This window comes from Podarcis erhardii (genome assembly GCF_964252035.2).
Source record: "Podarcis erhardii genome assembly, chromosome: 9".
In the NCBI taxonomy this organism is placed as follows: Eukaryota; Metazoa; Chordata; class Lepidosauria; order Squamata; family Lacertidae; genus Podarcis; species Podarcis erhardii.
The window spans coordinates 7225529-7249975 of record NC_138512.1 but is presented as its reverse complement, the minus strand read 5'-3'; the positions used below and the strand labels follow the sequence as shown (position 1 = coordinate 7249975).

The 24447-nt window shown below is 47.7% G+C and overlaps 1 protein-coding gene across 1 annotated transcript in view; it reads right to left on the bottom strand.

Annotated features, from left to right (window-relative positions):
• Positions 1-6303, bottom strand: part of SEMA7A (semaphorin 7A (JohnMiltonHagen blood group)) — a 59231-nt gene extending 52928 nt beyond the window's left edge. Inside the window, exon 1 of the mRNA XM_081876288.1 lies at positions 6141-6303. Within this exon, the coding sequence (XP_081732414.1) occupies positions 6141-6288 (148 nt within the window). The 5' untranslated portion in view covers positions 6289-6303. The remainder of the gene's footprint in view (positions 1-6140) is intronic.
• Between the last annotated feature and the right edge of the window lie 18144 nt (positions 6304-24447).

Genomic DNA, 24447 nt, shown 5'->3' with positions numbered 1-24447 from the left:
ATGTAGCCTCATCGCAGGAGGAGAAGGAAAAGAAAGAAAAAGAGAAAAAGAGAGAGAGAGAGAGAGGGAGGGAATCAAATTGGCTCCAAGCCAAAGGCCAGGCGGAACAACTCTGTCTTACAGGCCCTGCGGAAAGAAATCAGATCCTGCAGGGCCCTGGTCTCATGAGGCAGAGCGTTCCACCAGACCGGAGCCAGAGTTGAAAAGGCCCTGGCTCTGGTTGAAGCCAATCTAACTTCCTTAGGGCCAGGGACCTCTAGGGTATTGCTCTTTATGGACTTTGAGGCTCTCCGTGGGGCATACCGGGAGAGGCGGTCCCGTAGGTACGAGGGTCCTAGGCCGTGAAGGGCTTTAAAGGTCAAAAGCAGCACCTTAAATCTGACCCTGTAAAATGGATGAGCTTGATCCATCAATACCTCCTCTGCAAAGTTTAATAGTCATTTACACCTCCAGCAACCCCGGCAGGCAATCCCACTGCCTCCCAAGGAGTAGACAATAGCCCCTGGAGTAGACAATACTCAGCTGGATGACCCATTAGCCTTACTCAGGAGAAGGCACCTTCCCTGCTTCTTTGCTTCAGAAATGTCGCCAGGCACTTTCAAGCCTGCCTTCACACACAAAATTTAAATCATTTTTGGAGATGCACTGGATTCTGCACCCATTGCTTCTTTATAATGTGCAGATTGTGGAGTCTATGATCTTGGCAATTAAACAAGCACAAGGGGAGCCCCCATCCACGAAATCAGCCACACCTCCTACCTGGTGACACTGCAGAAATCTGAAGGGCAGTGTCGGGCATGGGTAAGTCATAAAGGGCCTGGAGGGCCACCTCTCCCAATATGGACCGACCCAGACCCTGCAATCATCCTCTGAGGCCCTTTTTCATGTCCAGAAGGTGGCAACCTGAGAACGGGCCTTTTCTGTGGTGGCTCCCCATTTGTGGAATGCTCTCCCTAGGGAGCCTCACCTGCTGCCTTCATTACATATCTTTAGGCACCAGGCAAAAACATTCCTCTTGTCCCAGGCCTTTTAAATGTGTCTGTGGGAAGGAGCTCATTGGTTGGTTTGTTGTTTAATTATGTATTTGGTGTTCTCATTTTGTATGTTTATGTTGTGAACCATCCCATTTGGCAGTATACAAATTTTAACTACAACAACAACAACAACAACAACAACACCTCTCACGTTGAATCTTATTACATCTTAATCCTGACACGTAGGTCCTTCAGAGGCTTCCTAACCCCAATCATGAGTCAGGCTCAGCTTCTCAGGGTTATGCAATTCCTGGCATGCCTTGCAGGCTTATCAGATACTACTTTAACAGCTCTGGCTTTCAAGGCCTGCAGCACAAGGCATTACAAAACCCATTGTCTTAAGCTTTTCTGGTTTTGCTGTTCAGTATCCTGGCAGATTACAAACCTCACTGACTGCCAAATCCTTTCATCATTCTGGATCAGTGATGCAAGGGATCACCACCTTTTAATAAGGGGGGACAACCACTCACTGATCATTGAAAGCCTCGCTGCAGTAGTTCATGCAGTGGTTACTTCAAAACTGGATTACTGTGGAAGTGCTGTGTTCGCCCTCTGCGCCACGCATCCCAGGCGCAGTAAAAGCCCGCTCTGCCACTGCTCCAGCCAGGTCAATTGTGAATAAGCCATCAGCATGCTTGGAGGGATCCACCTCCAGTGCCCCATTGCTGCCTCCTTGGTAATCCCACTGCCACCCAGGGGGCACCCCTGCCTACTCTGGGACCCAAAGCGCCACATCCTTGGTCTCAAATAAAAAATTAAAAAGGTAAAGGACCCCTGACAGTTAAGTCCAGTCGCAGACGACTCTGGGGTTGCGGCACTCATCTCACTTTACAGGCCAAGGGAGCCAGCGTTTGTCCGCAGACAGTTTTTCCAGGTCATGTGGCCAGCACGACTAAGCTGCTTCTGGCGAACCAGAGCAGCGCACGGAAACGCCATTTACCTTCCCATTTACCTATTTATCTACTTGCACTTTGACATGCTTTCGAACTGCTAGGTTGGCAGGAGCAGGGACCGAGCAACGGGAGCTCACCCACTCGCGGGGATTCGAACCGGCCGATCTTCTGATCAGCAAGCCCAAGAGGCTCAGTGGTTTAGACCACAGCGCCACCCGCGTCCCTTTGGTCTCAAATAGGTTTCTCTAATTCCAAAAAGCTTCCTGCTCTTCCCAGAGAGAGAGAGAGAGAGCGAATTGGAGAGTCAGAAGGGACCATCTAGTCCAACCCCCTACAAAGTCATGGCAGGAGAGCTTTCTGCACACAGAAGTAGTTCTGTTTCAAGAGAAATAGAGAGGAAAAGGTGCTTTTCCAGGTCAGCTCTCTGGTCTTTCATTTCTCTTTTCTCAGAAGCAAGAGCCATGAAGCCAAACGCTTCTCTGTAAAATGCAAATGCTAACATGCAAATGCCAACCAAAGTGATATCACTGTAAAATGCAAATGCCAACCAAATTGGTATCATGGCTGATGGAAGCATCCTTTGAGGCTGGACCGCAACATATACAGCAACAGGTGGGGGGGCTACATGTGGGTCGGTGGGGACTCTGCTCCTGCAGCACCATCAGGCGGGCCCCAAACACAGCAGGGCCGGCTCCCCACGTTTTGAAAGCAAGTGAAGGAATATGCCTGCGCAGCTAAAGAACCCCTCGGCCCACCTCCTTCCAGAAAGGGCTGCTGCTCAGTGGCAGAGCAGCTGCTAGGCATGCAGAAGGCATACCACCTAGCATCTGCAGGTAGGGCTGGGAAAGCCCCCTGCCTGAAACCTGGGGAGTCACAAGGAGGAGAGGGCTAGTCATGGCTGCTGCCCACAACAGCTGGAGGCAGCCGGTGTCTCCAGTGCCAATCGCGCGGGGAAGCTTGCGCACACACTATTTCCGGCGCACTTCCAGGTCGGAGGAGCACCGGAAATAGCTTGTGCGCATGTGCACGGGCCTCCTCCGATCTGGATGTGCACCGGAAATAATGCCTGCACATGAGCAAATAAAGCTTGTGCATGCGCAAATAATGCTTGCGCATCCGCACAAGCTATTTCCGGTGCTCCTCCGACCCGGAAGTGGTCAGCCGCGCAGCGCAGCGCCAGTAAGAGCGGGTGGTGGCAGCGGGCATTGCCGTGGGCCAGATAAACAAGTCCCTCGGGCCTTATTCGGCCCGCGGGCCTTAGTTTGGGGACCCCTGCAACCCATTTTCTATGCTATGGATCCCCACATTATAGGTCCCTGACCAGGTCTTCTGTCACCCCCTTTAAACAAGGTGGGACACTTCTTTAAAAAAATGAAACAACAACTCTCATTGATATAGCTCAGAAAGATCAGCTCTCCAAAACCCTGTTAATGTCCTTTGGATATACCAGCCAAAGGGCCAGAGAGTCACCTACATATCTCCTCTGATATAGGGCAGGGATCATCATTCCTCCACAGAGCCACTCCCACAATCCAGAGGTTATTTGACATGTATCATTTAGCGTGGCAGGGCCTACACTTTGGAATTCCTCGCCTATTGATATGAAGCAGGTGCCTTCCCTGTATAAATTGTGTAACATAAATAAAACGCTGTATGTCTACTGCAGAGTGTTGCTGAAGAAGAGTCTACGTGCAAAGACTGCAGGGAAGCCAACATTCTCCCCCACTTCTCATTCCTAAGCAACCCAACAGTGGAAATAAACAGTCCTGCTTCTCCATCTTTGAAGCTGACTCCGAAACTACAACTAATCCAGAATGCAGCAGCTAGACTGGTAACGTGGAGCGGCCGCCAGGACAATATAACACCGGTCCTAAAGGATCTACGTCAGCTCCCAGTATGTTTCTGAGCACAATTCAAAGTGTTGGTACTGACCTTCAGTATACCTGAAGGAGCGTCTCCACCCCATTGTTCAGCCCAGACACTGAGGTCCTCCTCCTCCTCCTCCGGGCTTCTGCCGGTTCCCTCACTGTGAGAAGCGAAGTTACAAGGGAACCAGGCAGTGGGCCTTCTTGGTAGTGGCACCCTCCCTTCAGATGTCAAGGAGATAAACAATTATATGACTTTCCATAGACATCTGAAGGCAGCCCTGTTTGGGGAAATTTTTCAGTGTCTGATGTTTCGCTGTGTTCTGCTAGATTCTGTTGGAAGCCACCCAGAGTGGCTGGGGCACAAGTAATAAATTTATTCTTATTCTTAATGTATTGGGGGGGGGGAGACAGAGGAGCTAAAACCTTGGAAAGACCCAGGTTCAAATCCCTACTGATCCATGAAGTCCACTGGGTCTGATCCTGAGCCGCTCTCTGCCTGTCAGCCCACCCTGCCTGTCACAGAGTTGTTGTTGAGGGTGGGGGGGTCTGCCACCATGAGCTCCTTGGAGGAAAAAAAGGCAATATAGAAATGCAATTCACCAGGCATGTCCAACAGGTAGGTCGTGGTCTACCAGTAGATCACTGGACACCTACAGTAGATCACTGGACACCTACAGTAGATCACTGGACACCTACAGTAGATCACTGGACGCCCGTGGTAGATCTTTTCTCCCCCACCACCAGAAAAAGCTTTGGCTCCCCTAAAAAAAACTCAACAACTTTGCCTGTCAATAAATAACCATGGGTAGATCAAAGCCAGTATTTTTTATAGACTGAGTAGATCACAGTCTCTTGGGAGTTGGACGCGCCTGCAATACACTAATGAACAACATATAGATGGTACCACATTGGTTACCCCCAAGGAGTCTCTGGAAGTGTTTGAATCATTTCACAAGCAATAGGCAGAAGGCAAGAATGGCCAGCCGAATCCCTGCTCAGCTACGAAATCCACAGGGTAGCCATGGCTCAGCCCCCGTCCTCCTACCTCACAGGGTTGTCGAGAGAATAAAGGGAGAGGAGGGAAATTACATGCCAGGCACCCAGAGCTCCTTGGCAGGAGGAGGGCATAAATACGCCAGAAAGAAAAGTCCTTCCCCGATCTTTATTTAGGCTAGTATTCTCTCCCCAGAGCAGATAAGGCAGCCAAGGCTGAACACTTTGTGTCCCACAGTGAAGACTCCCTCTTGCGAGTTTAAAGCAGAGGGTGAATCCTCGGCTGGCCCAGGGCTGTCCAGCGGGTCTCACACACGGGAGAAAAAAGATTTGAATCCAGCTCTCTGCTTTTAGACAAAGACTACTAGGCCAAACTGTGCCGTTTGCTCAGATCCAAATTTCACTTTGATCAGTGGGGATTACTCCCGGGTAAGTGTGGGCACATGGGTCCCATATCAATTAGAACTGCATATTGGTGAAAGTAACTTATGCATGCAGATAATTGCTTTGCCAAGACGTATTAGGCAAAACAACATACTGTACAAAGAAATGTGCATTTTAGGAGAAACACAGACTAAAATGCTGACAAATTTTCAAGAGTACCTTTTCTTGAAAAATATATAAAAAGAACACTAATGTGGAGAACTGAAATTAAGATTGCAAAATCAAGACAGGAAAATGGACGGATTCAGTCATCCCTACCAGGGAGTAAACCCACTGAAAGCAGTGCAGTTACTTCTGAGTAACTACACAGACTTTCTTCCCTAATGTACCCATGCAATCATATGCACGCCTGCTCAGAGGCAAGTCCTATTGAATTCAATGAGGCTTACTCCCAGGTAAGCACACAGGGAATTACAGCCTTTGGGGTGGGGAACCTGACTAGGCTCACAATGCTCAGAAACTTAACTGCAAGAACGCCAGCGTGCTTGGAGACCTTTGCACGAGAGTAGGCACCACTGAACGCTGCAGAGGTCATGTCAAAGCAGGGACCCTTAAGAGCTAAAAACTGCACCTTCCTACAGTAATTCTATTGAAGGAAATGCAATGAAACACGCTAAGCAATTTTTATTGATCGATTGGTTGCATTTCTATCTCACCTTTCCGACCACGAAGCTCAAGGCAACGTGCCCCATCTAATCCCCACAAAACCACAACCACCCTGCGAGGTGGGCGAGGCTGAACGGCCTCCAAGGTCATTGAGCGCGGGGTGCGGCGGGATCTGAACCCCGGCCTCTCCCCGGTCCGCGCCCAGCGCTCTCCCCACTGTACCACACTGCCGCGCGCCCCTTCCCGAAATTCCCTCTCTCCGCCGGCGCCCAAAGGAGGATCCTCTCCGGTGCTCCGCTTACCCAGCGCCGGCGAGACGATCCTGGGCCCGGCCGGCCGCGACGCGACGGCGGAGGAGGGAAGCAGCAGCAGCAGCAGCAGCAGCAGGCGGCTGGTCCACCGGGCGAGGCGGGAGGCGACGCGGCGGCGGCGGCGCTGCTCGGATCCCATCTGCGCCCCCGTGGAAAGCGCGAGCAGCCTCCGCGCCGAGCATCGCGCCCGGCAGAAGTACCTGCGCGGGGAGGGGCGGGGCTAGCCGAGGGGGCGGGGCCGGGGAAGGAGCGGCAGGCGCGCGCCGCCCGGGATCCCCTCGCTCGCTCCCATCGCCTGCGGAACTCGCGGCTGCGGGGTTTGCATCCCACAACAGCCCTGCGAGGGGGGAGAGGCAGAGATAAAGATGATGATGATGATGATGATGATGATGATGATGATGATGATGATGATAATACAGTGGTACCTCGGGTTACAGACGCTTCAGGTTACAGACTCCGCTAACCCAGAAATAGTACCTCGGGTTAAGAACTTGGCTTCAGGATTTGAACAGAAATCGTGCTGCGGCAGCGTGAGGCCCCATTAGCTAAAGTGGTGCTTCAGGTTAAGAACCGTTTCAGGTTAAGAACGGACCTCCGGAATGAATTAAGTACTTCACCCGAGGTACCACTGTAATAATATTTTATTATTTCTACCCTGCCCATCTGGCTGGGCTTCCCCAGCCACTCTGGGTGGCTTCCAAATTTTTTTAAATACTGTAATATATCAAACATTAAGCTGCTTTCAGATGTCTTCTAAAAGTCTGGTAGTTGTTCTTCTCTTTGACATCTGGTGGGAGGGCGTTCCACAGGGCGGAGGCCACTACCAAGAAGGCCCTCTGCCTGGTTCCCTGTAACTTGGCTTCCCGCAATGAGGGAACCGCCAGAAGGCCCTTGGCGCTGGACCTCAGTGTCCGGGCAGAACGATGGGGGTGGCGACACTGCTTCAGATAGGTGCCCGCCGCAGCCCACAGAGGATTTGGGCTCAGATGCAGTGTGGTCTATGGGGCTAGAGGTTCTGGCGAGCCTGGACTTCATTAAATTTTCACCATTGGACTCCAAAGAGTTTTCCTGTGAAAAGCATCCTTGGGGCCTTGTGTGGGTCACGCCGGCGCTGGCTAATCACAGTTCTTACAAAAACCGTCCTGAGACAAAAACCGTCCTGAGGTATAGGGTGGTATAGAAATTAAGTAAGTAAGTAAATAAGTAAGTATGTGCCGGTGTGGTGTGGTGGTTAGTGTCAGACCAGGGTTCGAATCCCCGCTTGTTCACGAAGCACACTGGATGACCCTAACCCAGTCACTACTACTTTCAGCCTAGCCTACCTCGCAGGGTTGTTGTGCGGATTTAATGAGAAGGAGAACCACATACTCCAGCTTGAGCTCCTTGGAAGAAAGGCACGATAGAAATGCAATAAATAAGGAACATGAGACTCTGCGGGTGATTCTAGTCTAGGGGAAATCATTTTATGGCCAGCAGGTGGCGGTCATGTGTCCTTACAACGCTATTAAAAGCCAAGAATTAAAGGTGCAAAATCCTTTTAGAGGAGGGGAGAGACTCCATCAGGCAAGGCCTCTTTCCACCTGCCTTGCCCCACCCTAGGACTCCTCATAAGGAAGCTGGTCCTGGAGGAAGAACTGTGGGGGCAAAGACCCCATCAGGCAAGGCCTCCTTCCACCTGCCTTGCCCCACCCTCTGGTCTCTGCTTCTCAATGTGTATTGTATTGTTTTATGTACTGTGGCTTGCAGTTGTTTTATTGATTATAGTTTAGAAATTATTTATTGTAACTGTTGAGTGGATTTCTGTTTACTGTATTTTGCGCCCCATAGGACGCACCGGCCCATAGGACGCACCTAGTTTTTTGGGGGGGGGAAATAAAGAAAAAAAAAATTATTTCCCCCCCAGGTGCGGGGCTGGAAGAACCAGGTCGGGGAACAGCGGGAAGGCACGCTCCGCCTCCCCGCTGTCCCCCGAGCTTGTGGGGCTGGCGATGGGGAGAAGTGTGCTGAGCCCGGGACTGCAGGCAGCTCTGCGCAGCCATCGGGAGCCAGGTGGGACTTCGCGCCCTGCTCCCGATGGCCGTGCAGAGCTGCGCTGAGCCCGGGACTGCAGGCAGCTCTGCGCAACCCTCAGAGCCGGTCTCCTGAGGGTTGCGCAGAGCTTCCTGAAGCCTGGAGAGCAAGAGGGGTCGGTGCGCACCGACCCCTCTCGCTCTCCAGGCTTCAGTGAAAGCCTGCATTCGCCCCATAGGACGCACACACATTTCCCCTTCATTTTTGGAGGGGAAATTGTGCGTCCTATAGGGCGAAAAATACGGTAACTTTTATATGTTGTTATTATTTAATTATTATTATTTAATTATTTAATTATTAGTTAATACTATTCTAATGATTGTTGCATGTTACTTTTTTGATGTAGGTTGCCTATTTTAAAGTTTTATTATCACATTTTTGTATTGCATTAGATTGTTATAAGATGTACATTTTTTGTTTCTACGGCTTGTAAACCACCTTGAGTATTGTAAGTTAGAAAGACGGTATACAAATAAAAAAATGATGATGAAATGATGAATCCACCTTTGGACAGAAATCCACCGGGCAGGCATTTCTTTGGCTGTGGACGCTTTTGAAACACATTTCCCCCTCAAAGAATTCTGGGCACTGCAGTTTGTTCAGGGTTGCTGGACTTGCAGCTCTGTTGGGGCAGGAGGCGTGGGGAAAACTGCAGTGCACAGAATTCTTTGAGGGACTGAATGTGCTTTCCAGGTATCGTGTGTAGGCAGCTGTGGTGCAACAGGGACTTCACTGTTTGTTCCTGGTGGGTGTGATAGGAATTTTATGGTCTTAGATATATGATAATGTTCATAACTACACGTACATAGATCAGCACAGGAAGACCAACCTGGAACCATTTTGATTCCTAAACTGACCAAATGGTTTCTCTGCAAGGTCAGACTGGAAAAGTCTCCCCATTGTCTCTTTCATCACATATCCTGTCTTAAGGACACATTTAAGATATGAATAGGGTGTGAGCCTGTGACCTGGCCCAGGAAATAGGTATTTTACCACTACAAAAGAATGGCCAGGCTCCCAAGGCAATCCAATCAAGTAACTTGCCAGACAGGAGATAAACTGCGACAGGAGAAAAACAGCATGCAAATGTTCTGTTTTAGACAGCTTGTTTTTGTGAAGGTGTGATGTATCTGAGGGGTGGTCTTAGGATACACCCCTTCTGTGATGTATGCATGATGTTTCTGGGGGTGGTCCTGATTTACAGGGTGGCAACTTCAAATGTCTTGATAAGGCCTTGCACACTATTTTTCTGGGTCTTCCTCCTTTCCTGCGTGTGAGGGGAGCACCCTGCTGCAACAGATCAATAAAGATCAAGCTTACTAGCTGCTTTGCTTCTCAATATTCTCTGGTTGGCCTCTGTTATTTTCTCCTTCCAATAGGGAACCTATGTAAGGACTCTATATGGGCTCTTGGATACCCCATAAGGGAAAAGGGCATATTTTTATTTACAGCATGGGTGCTTTAAAAAGTCCCTTACTTTTTTGGCATGAGCTTTCCCAATACATGGAGGCCGGCTTTTAAGTGACCTCAGTACTCAAATGTGGACATGTAATTGTGCAGTTTGCTCTGCTACCTTTATCATAAACCACTCTGAGATTCTGAATAAGAAGCAGCTTGTATTTTTAAATGAATGAATGAATAATTGCTGCAGTAGGGGCAAGCCTCTTGGAGACTACAGCTGGGGGGAGGATTGTCCCTCACACACCCCTAGCGGCAATTTCCTGGACCAGTGGTTCCTCAAGTGGGCAGTGGGATTACCTGGGGGAGGGCACTAAGAGGCAAAGCAGGGGGAAGCTGGAGGTGTAAATGAATCGGAAAACCTGGTATCACTGGATGATACCATGTTGTTGGAATTAATGAAATACAGTGGTACCTCTGGTTGCGAAAGGGATCCATTCCGGAGCCCCATTCGCAACCTGAGCGGAACGCAACCCGTGACTGTGCAGGTCGTGATTCGCCACTTCTGCGCATGCAGGTGGTGTCCTTTTGAGTGTCTGTGCACGTGCGAGCAGCGAAACCCGGAAGTAACCCGTTCTGTTACTTCCGGGTTGCCGCAGGACGCAACTTGAAAAGATTTAACCTGAAGCAAACATAACAAGAGGTATGACTGTAGTTTTAATTGGATTTTGAATAAATGTGCAATTAATTGTTACCCTGAGCTTATGCAACCCAGGGAGTGGGCCTCCCCAAAGCTTAGGAACCATTGTCCTAGAAGGTTCACACACACACACACACACACACACACAGAGAGAGAGAAAGCAGGTACACCCTGGTTGCCCTGGCCCTCATCAGTTTCTACCCAAGGCTTTAATGCGTCAGTCAAAGCAGTGCTTGGGTTTCACAGAACAGCAGGTGCAACAGAGGCAGAGATGCCTGGCTAAGTAACAGCTAAGATGTTGATCCAACAAACCATGAGGCCCCTGCAGCTTCCTTGTGAAGAGCTGGACCGGCAAAACTGAGTGCCTCAAGTGGCCAGAATCCCAGGACTGGGCAAGCAAATAGGCACTTTGGGCTGCAATTTTACGATCCCTGTGCTCCCCATTCTCTGTATTTTAAAATGTTTCCAGCACATGGCTGGGAAAGTTCCTCTTAGATACCACTCACAGCCCTGCCAGAAGGAAAAGGTCGCAACTATAGGTAGGATTTCAGGGGAGGGGTGTTTTGTTGTGTGTGGTTTAACTTGTTTTTGACATCCCTCTCCACAATATATCCTTTTAGGAAAGAACTCAGAAGGTTGAACAGGAGAGAAAACCTCTCCCAGCAAAATAATATTTCCCATTTCCCATTCTGTGTTCCTGTCTCAAACTGCTGTTGTGTGATACAACAGGGCATCAGTAATTCACAAAATATGTTAAACTTTGAGCTCAGAATTGGAGGAAACTCGACCCATGAGAATGCTTTGGCAGACCAAGAGATTAAGGGGGAAAGGAGCAGACAAAACAAAGCCCTCCATTTCACACGTTGGATTGCAATTGGAAAAGAATTAATGGCATCAAACAATTAAAGGGTTTGAAACTGTGGGAACAGGAAGCCTTGACCTGGGGTCTTTATGACCCACACACACACACACACACACGGTCTTGCAGCCTTACAGCATATTACAGGACTGGAGTGTTCCCAGAAGGTCACTATTTTCAGCTGGGATGTACCGTATTTTTTGCTCTATAAGACACACCAGACCACAAGATGCACCTAGTTTTTGGAGGAGGAAAACAAGAAAACAAATATTCTGAATCTCAGAAACCAGAACAGCAAGAGGGATCGCTGCGCAGTGAAAGCAGCAATCCCTCTCGCTGTTCTGGCTTCTAGGATAGCTGCGCAGCCTGCATTCGCTCCATAAGACGCACACACATTTCCCCTTACTTTTTAGGAGGGAAAAAGTGAGTCTTATAGAGCAAAAAAATACAGTAATCACCTACTGGCAAATTCAAGGCCCTACCAGACTTCTGTTTTATTGCAGGAAGGTCTTTCGATGTTGGGCTCTTTCAGTTTCTCATTTCCACATACCCACAAACTTAAATTCGTTCATTTTGCAGCAACTTGTTATTTTTAAAATCCTTTTGAAAATTCATCAGCATTTTAGTGCAGATTTCTCCTAATCAGTACATTTTTATAGGCCAGTTTTACTAATGTACATATTTTTGCAAACAATCTTCATAGAATAATGGAGTCATAGAATTGTAAAGTTGGAAGGGACCCCAAGGACCATCTAGTCTAACCCCTGCACTTCGGGAATCTCAACTAAAGCATCCACTGTTGAATGTTCTTCCTGATGTTTAGTCGGAATCTCCTTTCTTATAACTTGAAGCCATTGGTTTGGGTCGTATCCTTCAGAGCAGAAGACAACATCTTCCATGTCACAGCCCTTTAGATATTTGAAGATGGCTACCATATCTCCTCTAATCCTCTTCTTTTCCAGGCTAAACATGTTCCAGTCACTCTCCCCGCAACTGTTGCCTGCTTGTTTATACTCTTCTTTCATGTTTTCCCTTTTCTTCCATTTCTTATTTCCATTTCTTTCATTTCAAGAGAATTCTCTGTGTGTGTGTTTTGCTTGCAGTTGCACTGCGACATGCAACATGCAGTGCTTTTGCAAAGTTCTTTGCAGATGAAGTCGCTCAGATTCGGAAGGAGGTAGACTCCACCGTGGGAGCAGGGCTGGGGCGGGAGAGTGCTGGAGTCCTGTCTAGTCAAGTTGCATGGGATCAATTTCAATCAGTTACCTCTGAGGATGTGGACAGGCTGCTTAGACGAGTGAAACCAACCATCTGTCTTCATGATCCTTGCCCATCCTGGCTAATAAAAGCGAGCTGGGGAGTACTGGGCTCTGTGGGGTGGTGAATGCTTCCCTCTGTGAGGGAGCCATCCCAGACCCACTGAAAGAGGCGGTCATTAAACCACTTCTTAAAAAAAATCTTTAGATCTGGCCAATATGGCCAACTATCGCCCAGTCTCAAAGCGGATTGAGGTTGCATCCTGACAAGACAGAAATACTGTTCTTGGGGGACAGTGGGCAAGCTGGTGTGGAGGACTCCTTCGTCCTGAATGGGGTAACTGTGCCCCTGAAGGACCAGGTGTGCAGCCTGGGAGTCATTCTGGGCTGTCCATGGAGCACAGGTTAATTCTGTGTCCAGGGCAGCTGTCTACCAGCTCCATCTGGTACGCAAGATGAGACTCTCCCTGCCCGTGGACTATCTGGCCAGAGTGGCACATGCTCTGGTTATCTCCCGCTTGGACTACTACAATGCGCTCTATGTGGGGCTATCTTTGAAGGTGACTTGGAAACTGCAATTAATCCAGAATGTGGCAGCTAGACTGTTGACTGGGAGTGGCCGCCAAGACCATATAACACCGGTCCTGAAAGATCTTCATTGGCTCCCAGTACATTTCCAAGCACAATTCAAAGAGTCAGTGTTGACCTTTAAAGCCCCAAACGACCTTGGTCCTGTATACCTGAAGGAGCGTCTCCACCCCCATCATCCAGCCCGGACACTGAGGTCCAGCACCGAAGGCCTTCTGGCGGTTCCCTTGCTGCAAGAAATGAGGTTACAGGGAACCAGGCAGAGAGCCTTCTTGGTAGTGGCGCCTGCCCTGTGGAACGCCCTCCCAGCTGATGTCAAGGCAATAAGCAACTATTTTGCTTTTAAAAGACAACTGAAAGCGGCTCTGTTTTGGGAAGTTTTTAATGTTTGATGCTGTATTGTTGTTAATATTTGGTTGGAAGCCGCCCAGAGTGGCCGGGGAAACCCAGCCAGATGGGTGGGGTATAAATAATTAATTATTATTATTATTATTATTATTATTATTATTATTATTATTACATGAGTTTTATTGTTTTTAAGGCTGCATGAATGATCGTTCTTGTGTGACCTGCTTTGCTCATTGAAGATAGAGAGGGTGTGGTGCTCAATGACCAACATTTAACAAGAACACAGAGGAAAACATATTTTGAGAGCTGATGCCACAACATTTTGTTGGCACTGGCACAGCTGACAATCCCTGAGCCTTCAATAGAAAGCATTTATTTCCATTTCCACCCTTCCAGCGTGGACTCCTTGACCCTCTGTTGAGTGATGATCGCCTGTTGTGGTTAATGGAAGAATGGATCATGCTTAATTTCTAAGAACTCCACAGTGACCCATGGCATTGGGGGGGGGGTGAATCCAGGAATGAGGGGACACAGGTCTCTCATCAGGTGGCAGGAAGTGACCTCCTGCTACCAGAATCTGTCCTCGTCCTTCCCATACAGTGACAGATCATGGTTCAGGAGGCAGTTTGCCTGATCCTCTTCCTGAATTTCATCCCAAACTTGCTGAAACTGTAACACCCTTCATGGCTGGATCTCGCTAGAAGGACAGCAGGCCAAGGGGCTCATTTTTTCCACTCAGAGCAACTAAACCAGCGCTGGAAATAATAAACGTGTACAGCTTGGGCAGGGAGCGGGGGGGCAGGCGGTGGAATCTGCAACCCAGGAACGACATCTTACGTATTTATTTCATAAAATGTATATGAATGTAAGAAACCTCAAAGCGGTCTAAAGGTAAAGGGACCCCTGACCATTAGGTCCAGTCATGACCGACTCTGGGGTTGCGGCGCTCATCTCGCTTTATTGGTCGAGGCAGCCGGCGTACAGCTTCCAGGTCATGTGGCCAGGATGACTAAGCCACTTCTGGCGAACCAGAGCAGCACACAGAAACACTGTTCACCTTCCCGCCAAAGCGGTACCTATTTATCTACTTGCACTTTGACGTGCTTTCAAACTGCTAGGTTGGCAGGAGCAGGGACCGAGCAACGGGAGCTCACCCCGTTGCAGGGATTCGAACCGCTGACCTTCTGATCGGCAAGCCCTAGGCTCTGTGGTTTAACCCACAGCGCCACCCACGTCCCTACTCAAAGCAGTCTACAAGAAGCTAAAACAATAAAAGTAAGAAAAAATTACAACCATACTTTAAAACATACAAAATTTAAAATACTATAAAACAGGTTAAAATTACCTCAGCTTCCTAAGCATCTGAACAGACTTGTCTAAAGATGAATGTTTTTAAGCAGGTGCTAAAAAGTGGATATCAAAGGTACTTGCTTGAGATCATAGAATCATAGAATCATAGAGTTGGAAGAGACCACAAGGGCCATCGAGTCCAACCCCCTGCCAAGCAGGAAACACCATCCGAGCACTCCTGACATATGGTTGTCAAGCCTCTGCTTAAAGACCTCCAATGAAGGAGACTCCACCACACTCCTTGGCAGCAAATTCCACTGTCAAACAGCGCTTACTGTCAGGAAGTTCTTCCTAATGTTTAGGTGGAATCTTCTTTCTTGTAGTTTGGAGCCATTGCTCCGTGTCCGTTTCTCTGGAGCAGCAGAAAACAACCTTTCTCCCTCCTCTATGTGACATCCTTTTATATATTTGAACATGGCTATCATATCACCCCTTAACCTCCTCTTCTCCAGGCTAAACATGCCCAGCTCCCTTAGCCGTTCCTCATAAGGCATCGTTTCCAGGCCTTTGACCATTTTGGTTGCCCTCCTCTGGACACGTTCCAGTTTGTCAGTGTCCTTCTTGAACTGTGGTGCCCAGAACTGGACACAGTACTCCAGCTGAGGTCTGACCAGAGCAGAATACAGTGGCACTATTACTTCCCTTGATCTAGATGCTATACTCCTCTTGATGCAGCCCAGAATTGCATTGGCTTTTTTAGCTGCTGCGTCACACTGTTGGCTCATGTCAAGTTTGTGGTCAACCAAGACTCCTAGATCCTTTTCACATGTACTGCTCTCAAGCCAGGTGTCACCCATCTTGTATTTGTGCCTCTCATTTTTTTTGCCCAAGTGCAATACTTTACATTTCTCCCTGTTAAAATTCATCTTGTTTGTTTTGGCCCAGTTCTCTAATCTGTCAAGGTCAGATCAATAAGCAGGGAGTTCCAAAGTGTAGGCGCTGCTACACTAAACCATTGGGTTCTTACAAATGCACAACAGGCCTTATGTGGCCCCTGTAGCAGTGCCAGTTCCATGGATTAAAGTGATCAAGCAGGAGCATGTGGGGTAAAGCCGTTTTGCAGGTTAACTGGTCCCAAGTTGTTATGGACTTCATATACTAATAGTAACACTTTGAGCACCTGGTAGCGAATCGGCAGCCCGTGCAGATCTCTGAGCGCAAGTGTGATATGCTGAAGAGGCCTCACTCCCATCCGCAATTGTCCTGCAGCCTCTCTAGCTAAACTTTGATGATTTCATCAGGCCACACCTTGCCCTGCTCCTGCCACCTATGTCACCCTTTGCACCCTCCTCGAGGGTTTTGCCCGGCTGGGATTCCTCCTCCTTGAACTCTGACAAATGGTTTTCTGCTCACCTGGAATCAGGAGGAACAGGTGTGGAAATCAGCCTCCTGTGCAAAGGTAACTTTGGTGTTTGTTGCCCCACCCACTTTCATCTCTGGCCCTGGGCATGTGGCCCCTGGAAGAGAAAGTGGCCCTCGGGCGGGAAAAGGTGCTTTGCACCTTACATAATTAAGACGGTGCAGCAATAACAAAACTTCCGTGCATCTTCTGTAAATATTAGACAATAAGGAATTTTTATGCACATGTCTGTTTCAACATAACATCCTCTGCAATTTCTGAAACTGCCACACATTTAGCAATTCTGTTCTTGGGAGATGCCACTATAATCTGAACTTCTGCATTTAGTGAGCCGGTTAAAAATTAGCTATGGCTTCCTCCCTTGGAAATATGGAGAGAGAGAGAGAGAGAGAGAGAGAGAGAGAGAGGGATCTACCAGGTGCTCAAATCCTTGCTCAGAACTGAGTCCCACAGAGCTGCCTGCATCCCCCCAAGGAAATGAAGACAAAATGGCAGAGCCTTTTATTGCCTCAGGGCACAGCATACCTTTAGGGCACATGGCTCCCCCCAAAGAATCCTGGGAAGTGTAGTTTAAGGGTGCTGGGAAATGTAACTCTCTGAGGAGTGCAGTACAGTTCCTGGGGGTTTTTGTGGGGGAAGCAATGTGCTTTAAGGATATGGTGTGTATGCAACCCAGACCTCAGTGCCGAGTGTTTTAGAGCTAAGATCAGGAGAGGAAGGAAGCTGCCTGCTCTTGAGGCAACGATCCAAGGGCACGTCAGCTCTTTCCTCTCAGTTTTCCCGCTGAAGGTTCTCCCCACCACCACCACCATCCAGCTGCTTTTTCCCTGCCAGCAAACAATATGGGTATTAATACCTTTTGTGTGTCTGCGTGAAAGACTTTTAAGGGAATAAGTTTCAGCAGAAAAATGGAACAAAGATGGGCAAGAGTCGGAAACCCCTTCTCTCCTGCTTCCCCCTCAAATGCCAACGGGTCTTGTTCGGTGGTTGCGTTGCATAGGAATTAGAAATGCTTTAACATGGCATTGTCGCAAAGTGATTTCATGCTCTTTATTCAGCTCATAGTGGTGAGGAGGAATGAATGAAAGTCCCCTCAAAGTATCTGCTTTATATACATTATTTACACAATGGGCTGCACATGATTGGCTAATTCTGGAATTCTACTGTAAGCCAATCAGGTTGTGGATTCACTTATATCTGGAGCATGATTGGGTGGTTCCTGCCAACCAATCATACTGCTGCATTGTTCTAGGACCAATCAGACTGCTGCATTTTGGATCCTATTGTTCTAGGACCAATCAGACTGCTGCAGTTTGGATCCTATTCAACTCAGTACATAACATGAGGTATCACTGTGTTTCCTTTTGTTGCCCTGCCCACGCCCACCAGGATCGTGTGGTTGCCAGAAGGAAATGTGGCCCTTGGTCTGGAAGGCACTCTCTGCCATTCTGTAGATGTTGCTGACCACAGGATGGAGGCCCCCAGAGGTCTTGTTGTTGTGGAAATCTCCTCTGCCATTGCTGCTCCACCAGCAATTGCGGGGGGGGGGGGGGGAGAGAGAAATGGGGGAGGGTTTTTTTCCACAGGGTCCTAAGTCCCCACATTCACCCAAGGTGCTCATAAGCTGCACCCATTCTGGAGTTGTGCCCGTTGGTGTTTAGGGAAGCTTTTAATATTTGATGAACCATTGTATTTAATATTCTGTTGGAAGCTGCCCAGAGTGGCTGGAGAAACCCAGCCAGATGAGCAGGGTATAAAATAATAATAATAATAACAACAACAACAACAACCACCACCACCACCACCACCACCAGAGGTGGTGGTGAGGAGATTAAGAGGAAAGAGAAATAAGGACACAAGAACCCTGCTAACTCCTGAACTTCCCTCAAGCACAATAAGCCAATAGGGCATTGGATGAGATGGGTGGTCTACAAAGGATTTCCAACACATTCACTGAAGGATTGTGCTGTAAGGAAGCCTACCTTTAAGTTTCACCAAAATTATTTTGTAGGCAATGACCGACTTTTGGATTGTCTCCGAAAGCTTTTCCTCTTTCAGCAAAATTGTTTTCAGATAATCCACTTTTAATGTATGATGGTTAGTTCCGCACACACACATTGGTCAGCAACTGCACCGCACTTCTCTCCTCCAGGTCATTGCACAGGAAATAACCTCCACAGTTTCTTGCGTACAGGAATTGGTGTACAAAAAGTCCACCAACCTCTTGTGATACCACTGAGTTTGTAGCTGGACGCGCCCTTCCACGGCATTTCCCCCGAGAAGATTCCAGTTAACAGGCTACAGGCATGGATGAAAAAATGCAAGCGGAGGCGTAACATGGAAAGATGCTGACATCAAATATAGCAGGAATCCGCAAGGCCAAAGTTAGACAGGACCCACCTGCCTTTCAAGTGGGAAAATAGGTAATTGTGTGTGATGGAAACTGCTAGCTCATAACTTGTTCTCTGAGTTTACAAAATGTATTTGTCCTTCCCACTAATTGCATTCAATGAGATAAAAAGAGGCACTTAGAGTGGAATATCTGGAACATTTTGTCGAGGGAAGCAGGAGAAATTTGTTTCAGTCCCCCGCCCAGGTAAAGGCAAATCTATCAAAGCTGCTCTTTTAGAAACAATATGCAAACCAACCCACAGCTCTGATCCAAAATGTTCATTTATCCAAATTTTGCAATGCAGCTCTCCAACCAATGTTTATGAATGTGCATAAATTAGGAGGAAGTGAGCTAAAATTGAATATATTACTGCAAATAACGTGTAAGTTCACCTTTCTTGTTCCATTTTGAGCCCTAGCTTTCATAGCAGGTTTACAGAGCTGGCCTGAGTTTCCTCAGGCACAAGTCACTCCTGTCGGCTCTCAACATTGGGGGGCCGGCACCAGTTCCCCACCTTTCCCTTTAAAAACATTGTAATTATACACACCCACAGCAGTTTCCCATATTTTCCTAAGAATATTAAGCTGCTTTAAAAATTTATGGATCTGTGGTGAAGTCATTGTAAGCTCCAGAAAGGAAACTACTAAGGGTTCCTATTAAAACAAAACATCATGCACTGTATTCTGTTTCCAGTTAACTACATCACAGAAATTATTATCACCACTTGCAGTTCCACTGGGCGGAGACCGAGAGAATTACTTCATTATGTGTTGCCAGGGAGGAGACCCCTTTGCAACACGAGCGCAAATAAACAGCTCCGCCACTTGCCTCTACACCTAAAACAACTATGCCTTATTATTATTATTATTATTATTATTATTATTATTATTATTATTATTTATATCCCACCCTCCCCAGCCGAAGCTGGGCTCAGGGCGGCTAACAACAATAAAATAATACAACATTCTAAAATCATTCCATTAAAATCAATTCAGAATCAAATTAATGGCAACCATTGGGCTAGAGTTCTATGAGGATTACCAAAGTAGGGAGTCAGACTGTGCCTTGGCCAAAGGCCTGGTGGAACAGCTCCGTCTTGCAGGCCCTGCGGAAAGATGTCAAGTCCCGCAGGGCCCTAGTCTCTTGTGACAGAGCGTTCCACCAGATCGGGGCCACAGCCAAAAAAGCCCTGGCTCTGGTTGAGGCCAGCCTAACCTCCCTGTGGCCCGGGACCTCCAAGATGTTTTTGTTTGAAGACCGTAAGTTCCTCTGTGGGACATACCAGGAGAGGCGGTCCCGTAGGTACGAGAGTCCTAGGGCTTTAAAGGTTAAAACCAGCACCTTAAACCTGATCCTGTACTCCACCGGGATCCAGTGCAGCTGGTATAGCACCGGGTGAATGTGATCCCACAGCGAGGACCCCGTAAGGAGTCTCACTGTGGCATTCTGCACCCGCTGGAGTTTCTGGGTCAGTCTCAAGGGCAGCCCCACGTAAAGCGAGTTATAGTGCACGTAACACACTCTCCTGCTTCATGGTTTGTCTTCATGGCCTTACTACACATTTAGGAACTTGCTGACTTTCTCCAGAAAAGCTCAGGGCCAAAAATGTGTTGAGCATGTAGCTGCATTTGGCAAATCCTCCTTCTCTTTCTCCTCCTCCTCCTCATCAGGACTGCAGTGTAAGGCTTACCTGGGAGTCAGCTTCATTCAATACAGTGGGACTTACTTCTGAGTAGACAGTGTCAGGCTCCATTTACAATAAAGGAATAAACATTCCCCATGCAACTGTTGCAGGAATTTATGTATAGGTTTGGGGGGGGGGTTGCCCCTCCAGCAGATATGCACATGCAGCCCACTACCAAAACCAGCACAATCACTTTTGTGACTTTTGTTATTTGTCCCCACAAAACACTTCATCACAGTTTCTTCTTATCTATTCAAAGGGCCCTTGCTGCACGATACCAAATGTAAGAATTCACTGATAAATGTATCTATGTACTGGCTCACTGGGAAAACTTCAGAAACTCATATAGACATGTGAGCTCAGCTACTCAGCAGCCCCTCTGCCTGAGTGATAATCCCTGGCATCTTGATACCTGAGTGCCGGACAGGTAGCCATTCCAGAAATAACAAACCCAGATGAAGACAAAAGGGTGTGATGAACTTGGCTGGGAAACAGGGAAATGTAAATATCTCTTTTGTTACATTTGATGGGTGTTTGGTAAAGGGCAAGGAGAACCATGGGGCAGGGTCCAGGATGCTCAGATTACTGCCACCAGACCTCCCCCTTCATGATGTAACTGTGATGCATGAGTGATGTAGTTTGGGGGGGGGGGGTGTAACATGGGGATTAAGGTAAAGGTAAAGGTACCCCTGCCCGTACGGGCCAGTCTTGACAGACCTTCATTTGGTGCAGGTATTTTCAGAGCCTCCACGTGTCCCTATTTTCCAGAGATGTCCCTGATTTAGAGAAGCCATGTCGGTTTCTGATTTGATCCCGGAATGTCCTGCTTTTCCTTAGGATGTTGCTATTTTCATTTGATAAATGTTGGAGGGCGTGGAGATATCCAACCTGTGAGCCATCTGAAAGCAATCTTGTATAGGAAGGTTTTTTTAAAAGTTTAGTGTTTTATTATGTTTTTTTATATATGTTGGAAGCTGCCCAGAGTCGCTGGGGCAACCCAGTAAGGTGTGTGGGGTATAAATAGTAAAATTATCACTATGGAATGGGGTATCCCTATTTTCATCGGAGAAATGTAGGAGGGTATGCATTATTTTTCTTGTAGAAACAGAAGCCCATTTTTTCACCTCTACACACACAATACTTTTCATTGTTCTCTGAGATGTGGAGGGGAGGAAAAACGAAAAGTGGGACATTCTGAGATCAGATCAGAAACTGGGACAGCTTCTGTAATTCCGGGACCATACCTGGAAAATCAGGACTTTTGGAGGGCGTGTTTTCCACCAGCTGATCAAAGCAGCTTACAGACTATGAAGGTGAAGAAAAACAGCATCAGAAGGATGATGGTTGTGCTATTGGGGCAGGAAGTTGTGGAGAAGAAGAGAAGAAGAAGAGTTTGGATTTGATATCCCGCTTTATCACTACCCGAAGGAGTCTCAAAGCGGCTATCATTCTCCTTTTCCCTTCCTCCCCACAACAAACACTCTGTGAGGTGAGTGGGGCTGAGAGACTTCAGAGAAGTGTGACTAGCCCAAGGTCACCAGCAGCTGCATGTAGAGGAGCGGAGATGTGAACCCGGGTCCCCAGATTACGAGTCGATTGCTCTTAACCACTACACCACACTGACTCCAGAACTCCAGAAAGAGCAGGACGGCCCCCCAACTCTGGAGAGATGGTTTACCGAATCTTAAAGTTAAGGGGAATAACGCTCCTCTTGTAAAGGTGATGTAGAAATGGCCTATAAAGCTTTAAACATGCCTCTCTCCATGTGAGCTCACCTGGACCCTGACCCTGAGATCATCCTCTGAGGCCGTTCTTCATGTGCCTCCTCCAAGAGAGGTCCAGAGAGTGGCAACGCAAGAATGGACCTTTTCTGTGGTGCCTCCCTGGTGGTGGAATGCTCTCCCCAGGGGGGGCTCCTCTGGTGTTTTCATTATGTGTCTTTAGGTGCCTCTTCACCCAGGCCTTGGGCAGTTAAACAATCTATGGCCTTTTAAATGTGCTGGGGGGCTGGGGGTGGTCTATAAACATAATGCATAAATAATAATTGTGGAACCACCAAGTCCAGAGTCTAAAAATTCCTCCTCTATCCTGTAGCTACGGCACCTCCCAAAAGCAGAAGTGCTCACTAAGTCTTGCTTGTTCCATGTAGAGTTCTATCCACAAATCCAGCCTGCAGATTGTCTCAGATTAAAGTTTCCACCCCGTGCCTTGCGAGTGGTTTGCTTTGCACTCCGTTTCCGAAATCCTGCTTATTGCTTTATCACAGCAACATTCCACAGTGACGAGAAGAATGCTGATCAGTGAGAGAGAATTTCCAGAGAAATGAATAACAAGGTGTGGAATGGAGCATCTTGAAAGGGACATGGCTGGCTTGCACCCTGAACAGGACTCCACACTGCAACACTTTGTTGCAGGCCTTCCTTGTAAGGTAGAGTTCATAGAGAGACTCCAGTGTATATACACCATACGTCCAAAGGTCGTTTAAAGCGCACAACTTCGCCCAAATAATCCTGGGAACTGTAGTTTACCCTTCAAAGAGCTACAATTCCTGACACCCTTAACGAACTACAGTTCCCAGGAGTCTTTTGAGGGAAGACATGTGCTGTACACAGCCAATTTACTAAAAGTCAGCCCCCACTGAGGCTTCTAATAGGGAGAAGTGTAACAATATTTGGGTCCCACCCCTTTCTTCCTTCAAGCTTATGGTTATTTAGGTAACAATGGGTGCCTTTTACTTCCACCCAAAAATGGTTTATCATAATAAAGATACAGTGGTACCTTGGGTTAAGTACTTAATTTGTTCCGAAGGTCCGTTCTTAACCTGAAACTGTTCTCAACCTGAAGCACCACTTTAGCTAACGGGGCCTCCCGCTGCTGCTGCTGTGTCGCCAGAGCACGATTTCTGTTCTCATCCTGAAGCAAAATTCTTAACCCGAGGTACTATTTCTGGGTTAGCGGAGTCTGTAACCTGAAGCGTATGTAACCTGAAGCGTATGTAACCCGAGGTACCACTGTACATGTTCATTGCCTTGCGTTTTTGCTTTTGTAGTGGAACAGAATGCCAAAACGGCACTTGGGAATTGGGAGTTTCAGATCATCCACTTGATGGCTTCTTTTTATTAATTTTTTAATTAATTTTCATTTATAACAATCCAACAAAAGGACCAGATGGCTTCTTTGGGTGGTCTTGGTTTTCCCAACCTCTGGAAGAAACAAGAGAGTCATAGGGACCTACCTTAAGCTCTGTCCAAGAGCTACCTAGGGCACGTGAAACAAAAGGTTCCTACACCGCAAAGGATTCACGTTTTAAGGACCAAACTACAGCTCTTGTTTGGAAAACCCCAACGACACAATGGAAGGAAGGTGAATGTGGAAAAAGTCAGGACAGGCAGCAGAAGGGACTCCTGGAGATGCTGAGGACCTTTTGCAGACAAAGCAGATGATTTTCCTCCCTTTTCCCTTTCCAGCACCCCAGGGAAGTCCTGTATCTTTCATTATACAGAGGCAGCTAGGAAGGCCCGCAGAACGTAACTCCCTTTCAAAACAGGTTACTGGGTTTAATGACGCAGCTCCCTACACATTCCTGTTTCCTCAGATGATGCCAACGCTAGACCCCCAGGTGGCAGGGCTGCAGGATGTGGGGAGATCACCCCTTTCTCGGAGACCTGCCCACGGATTTCTATTCAGTCCTCCTCTAAATGCTCTTCCTTCCCAGCTCATCCTGGCAGCCAGCTGGGACTTCCCTGGAGCGCTGCACACCCTCCGTGCAAAGAGCACCGCCTGCTGCCTCTAAACTTCATGACAGCCAAGGATGGGGAAATTGTGGGCCTCTAGAGGTTCACAGAATGGTAGAGTTGCAAATGCAGGAATTACAGCTAAATGGTTTTTTGGATTACAGCAACATGGCCAGTTGTCTGGAATGACGAGAGTTGTGGGGGGGGACAGCAACATCTGGAGGACATGTTGACTAAGAGGTTAAGAAAAAAGTTGAGAGTATTCTTGAAGATTCAGTGCTTTCAAGGTTGACGTAATATGTAGCCACACTATTTACTGTTGATGAACACATTGCCAAATTAGAACTGAAACCCTTCGTGCATTTTCAGAATTTACAGATAATGATGTTGCTGGTGTGTGCATTTTGATAAACTGAGCATCATACCATTGGGTCTAATTAAATAAATGTTGATAATTTTATTAAATATTCAAGGTACAGTCATACCTCATGTTACGTTTGCTTCATGATACGTTTTTTCGGGTTGCGTCCTGCGACGACCCGGAAGTACCGGAAAGGGT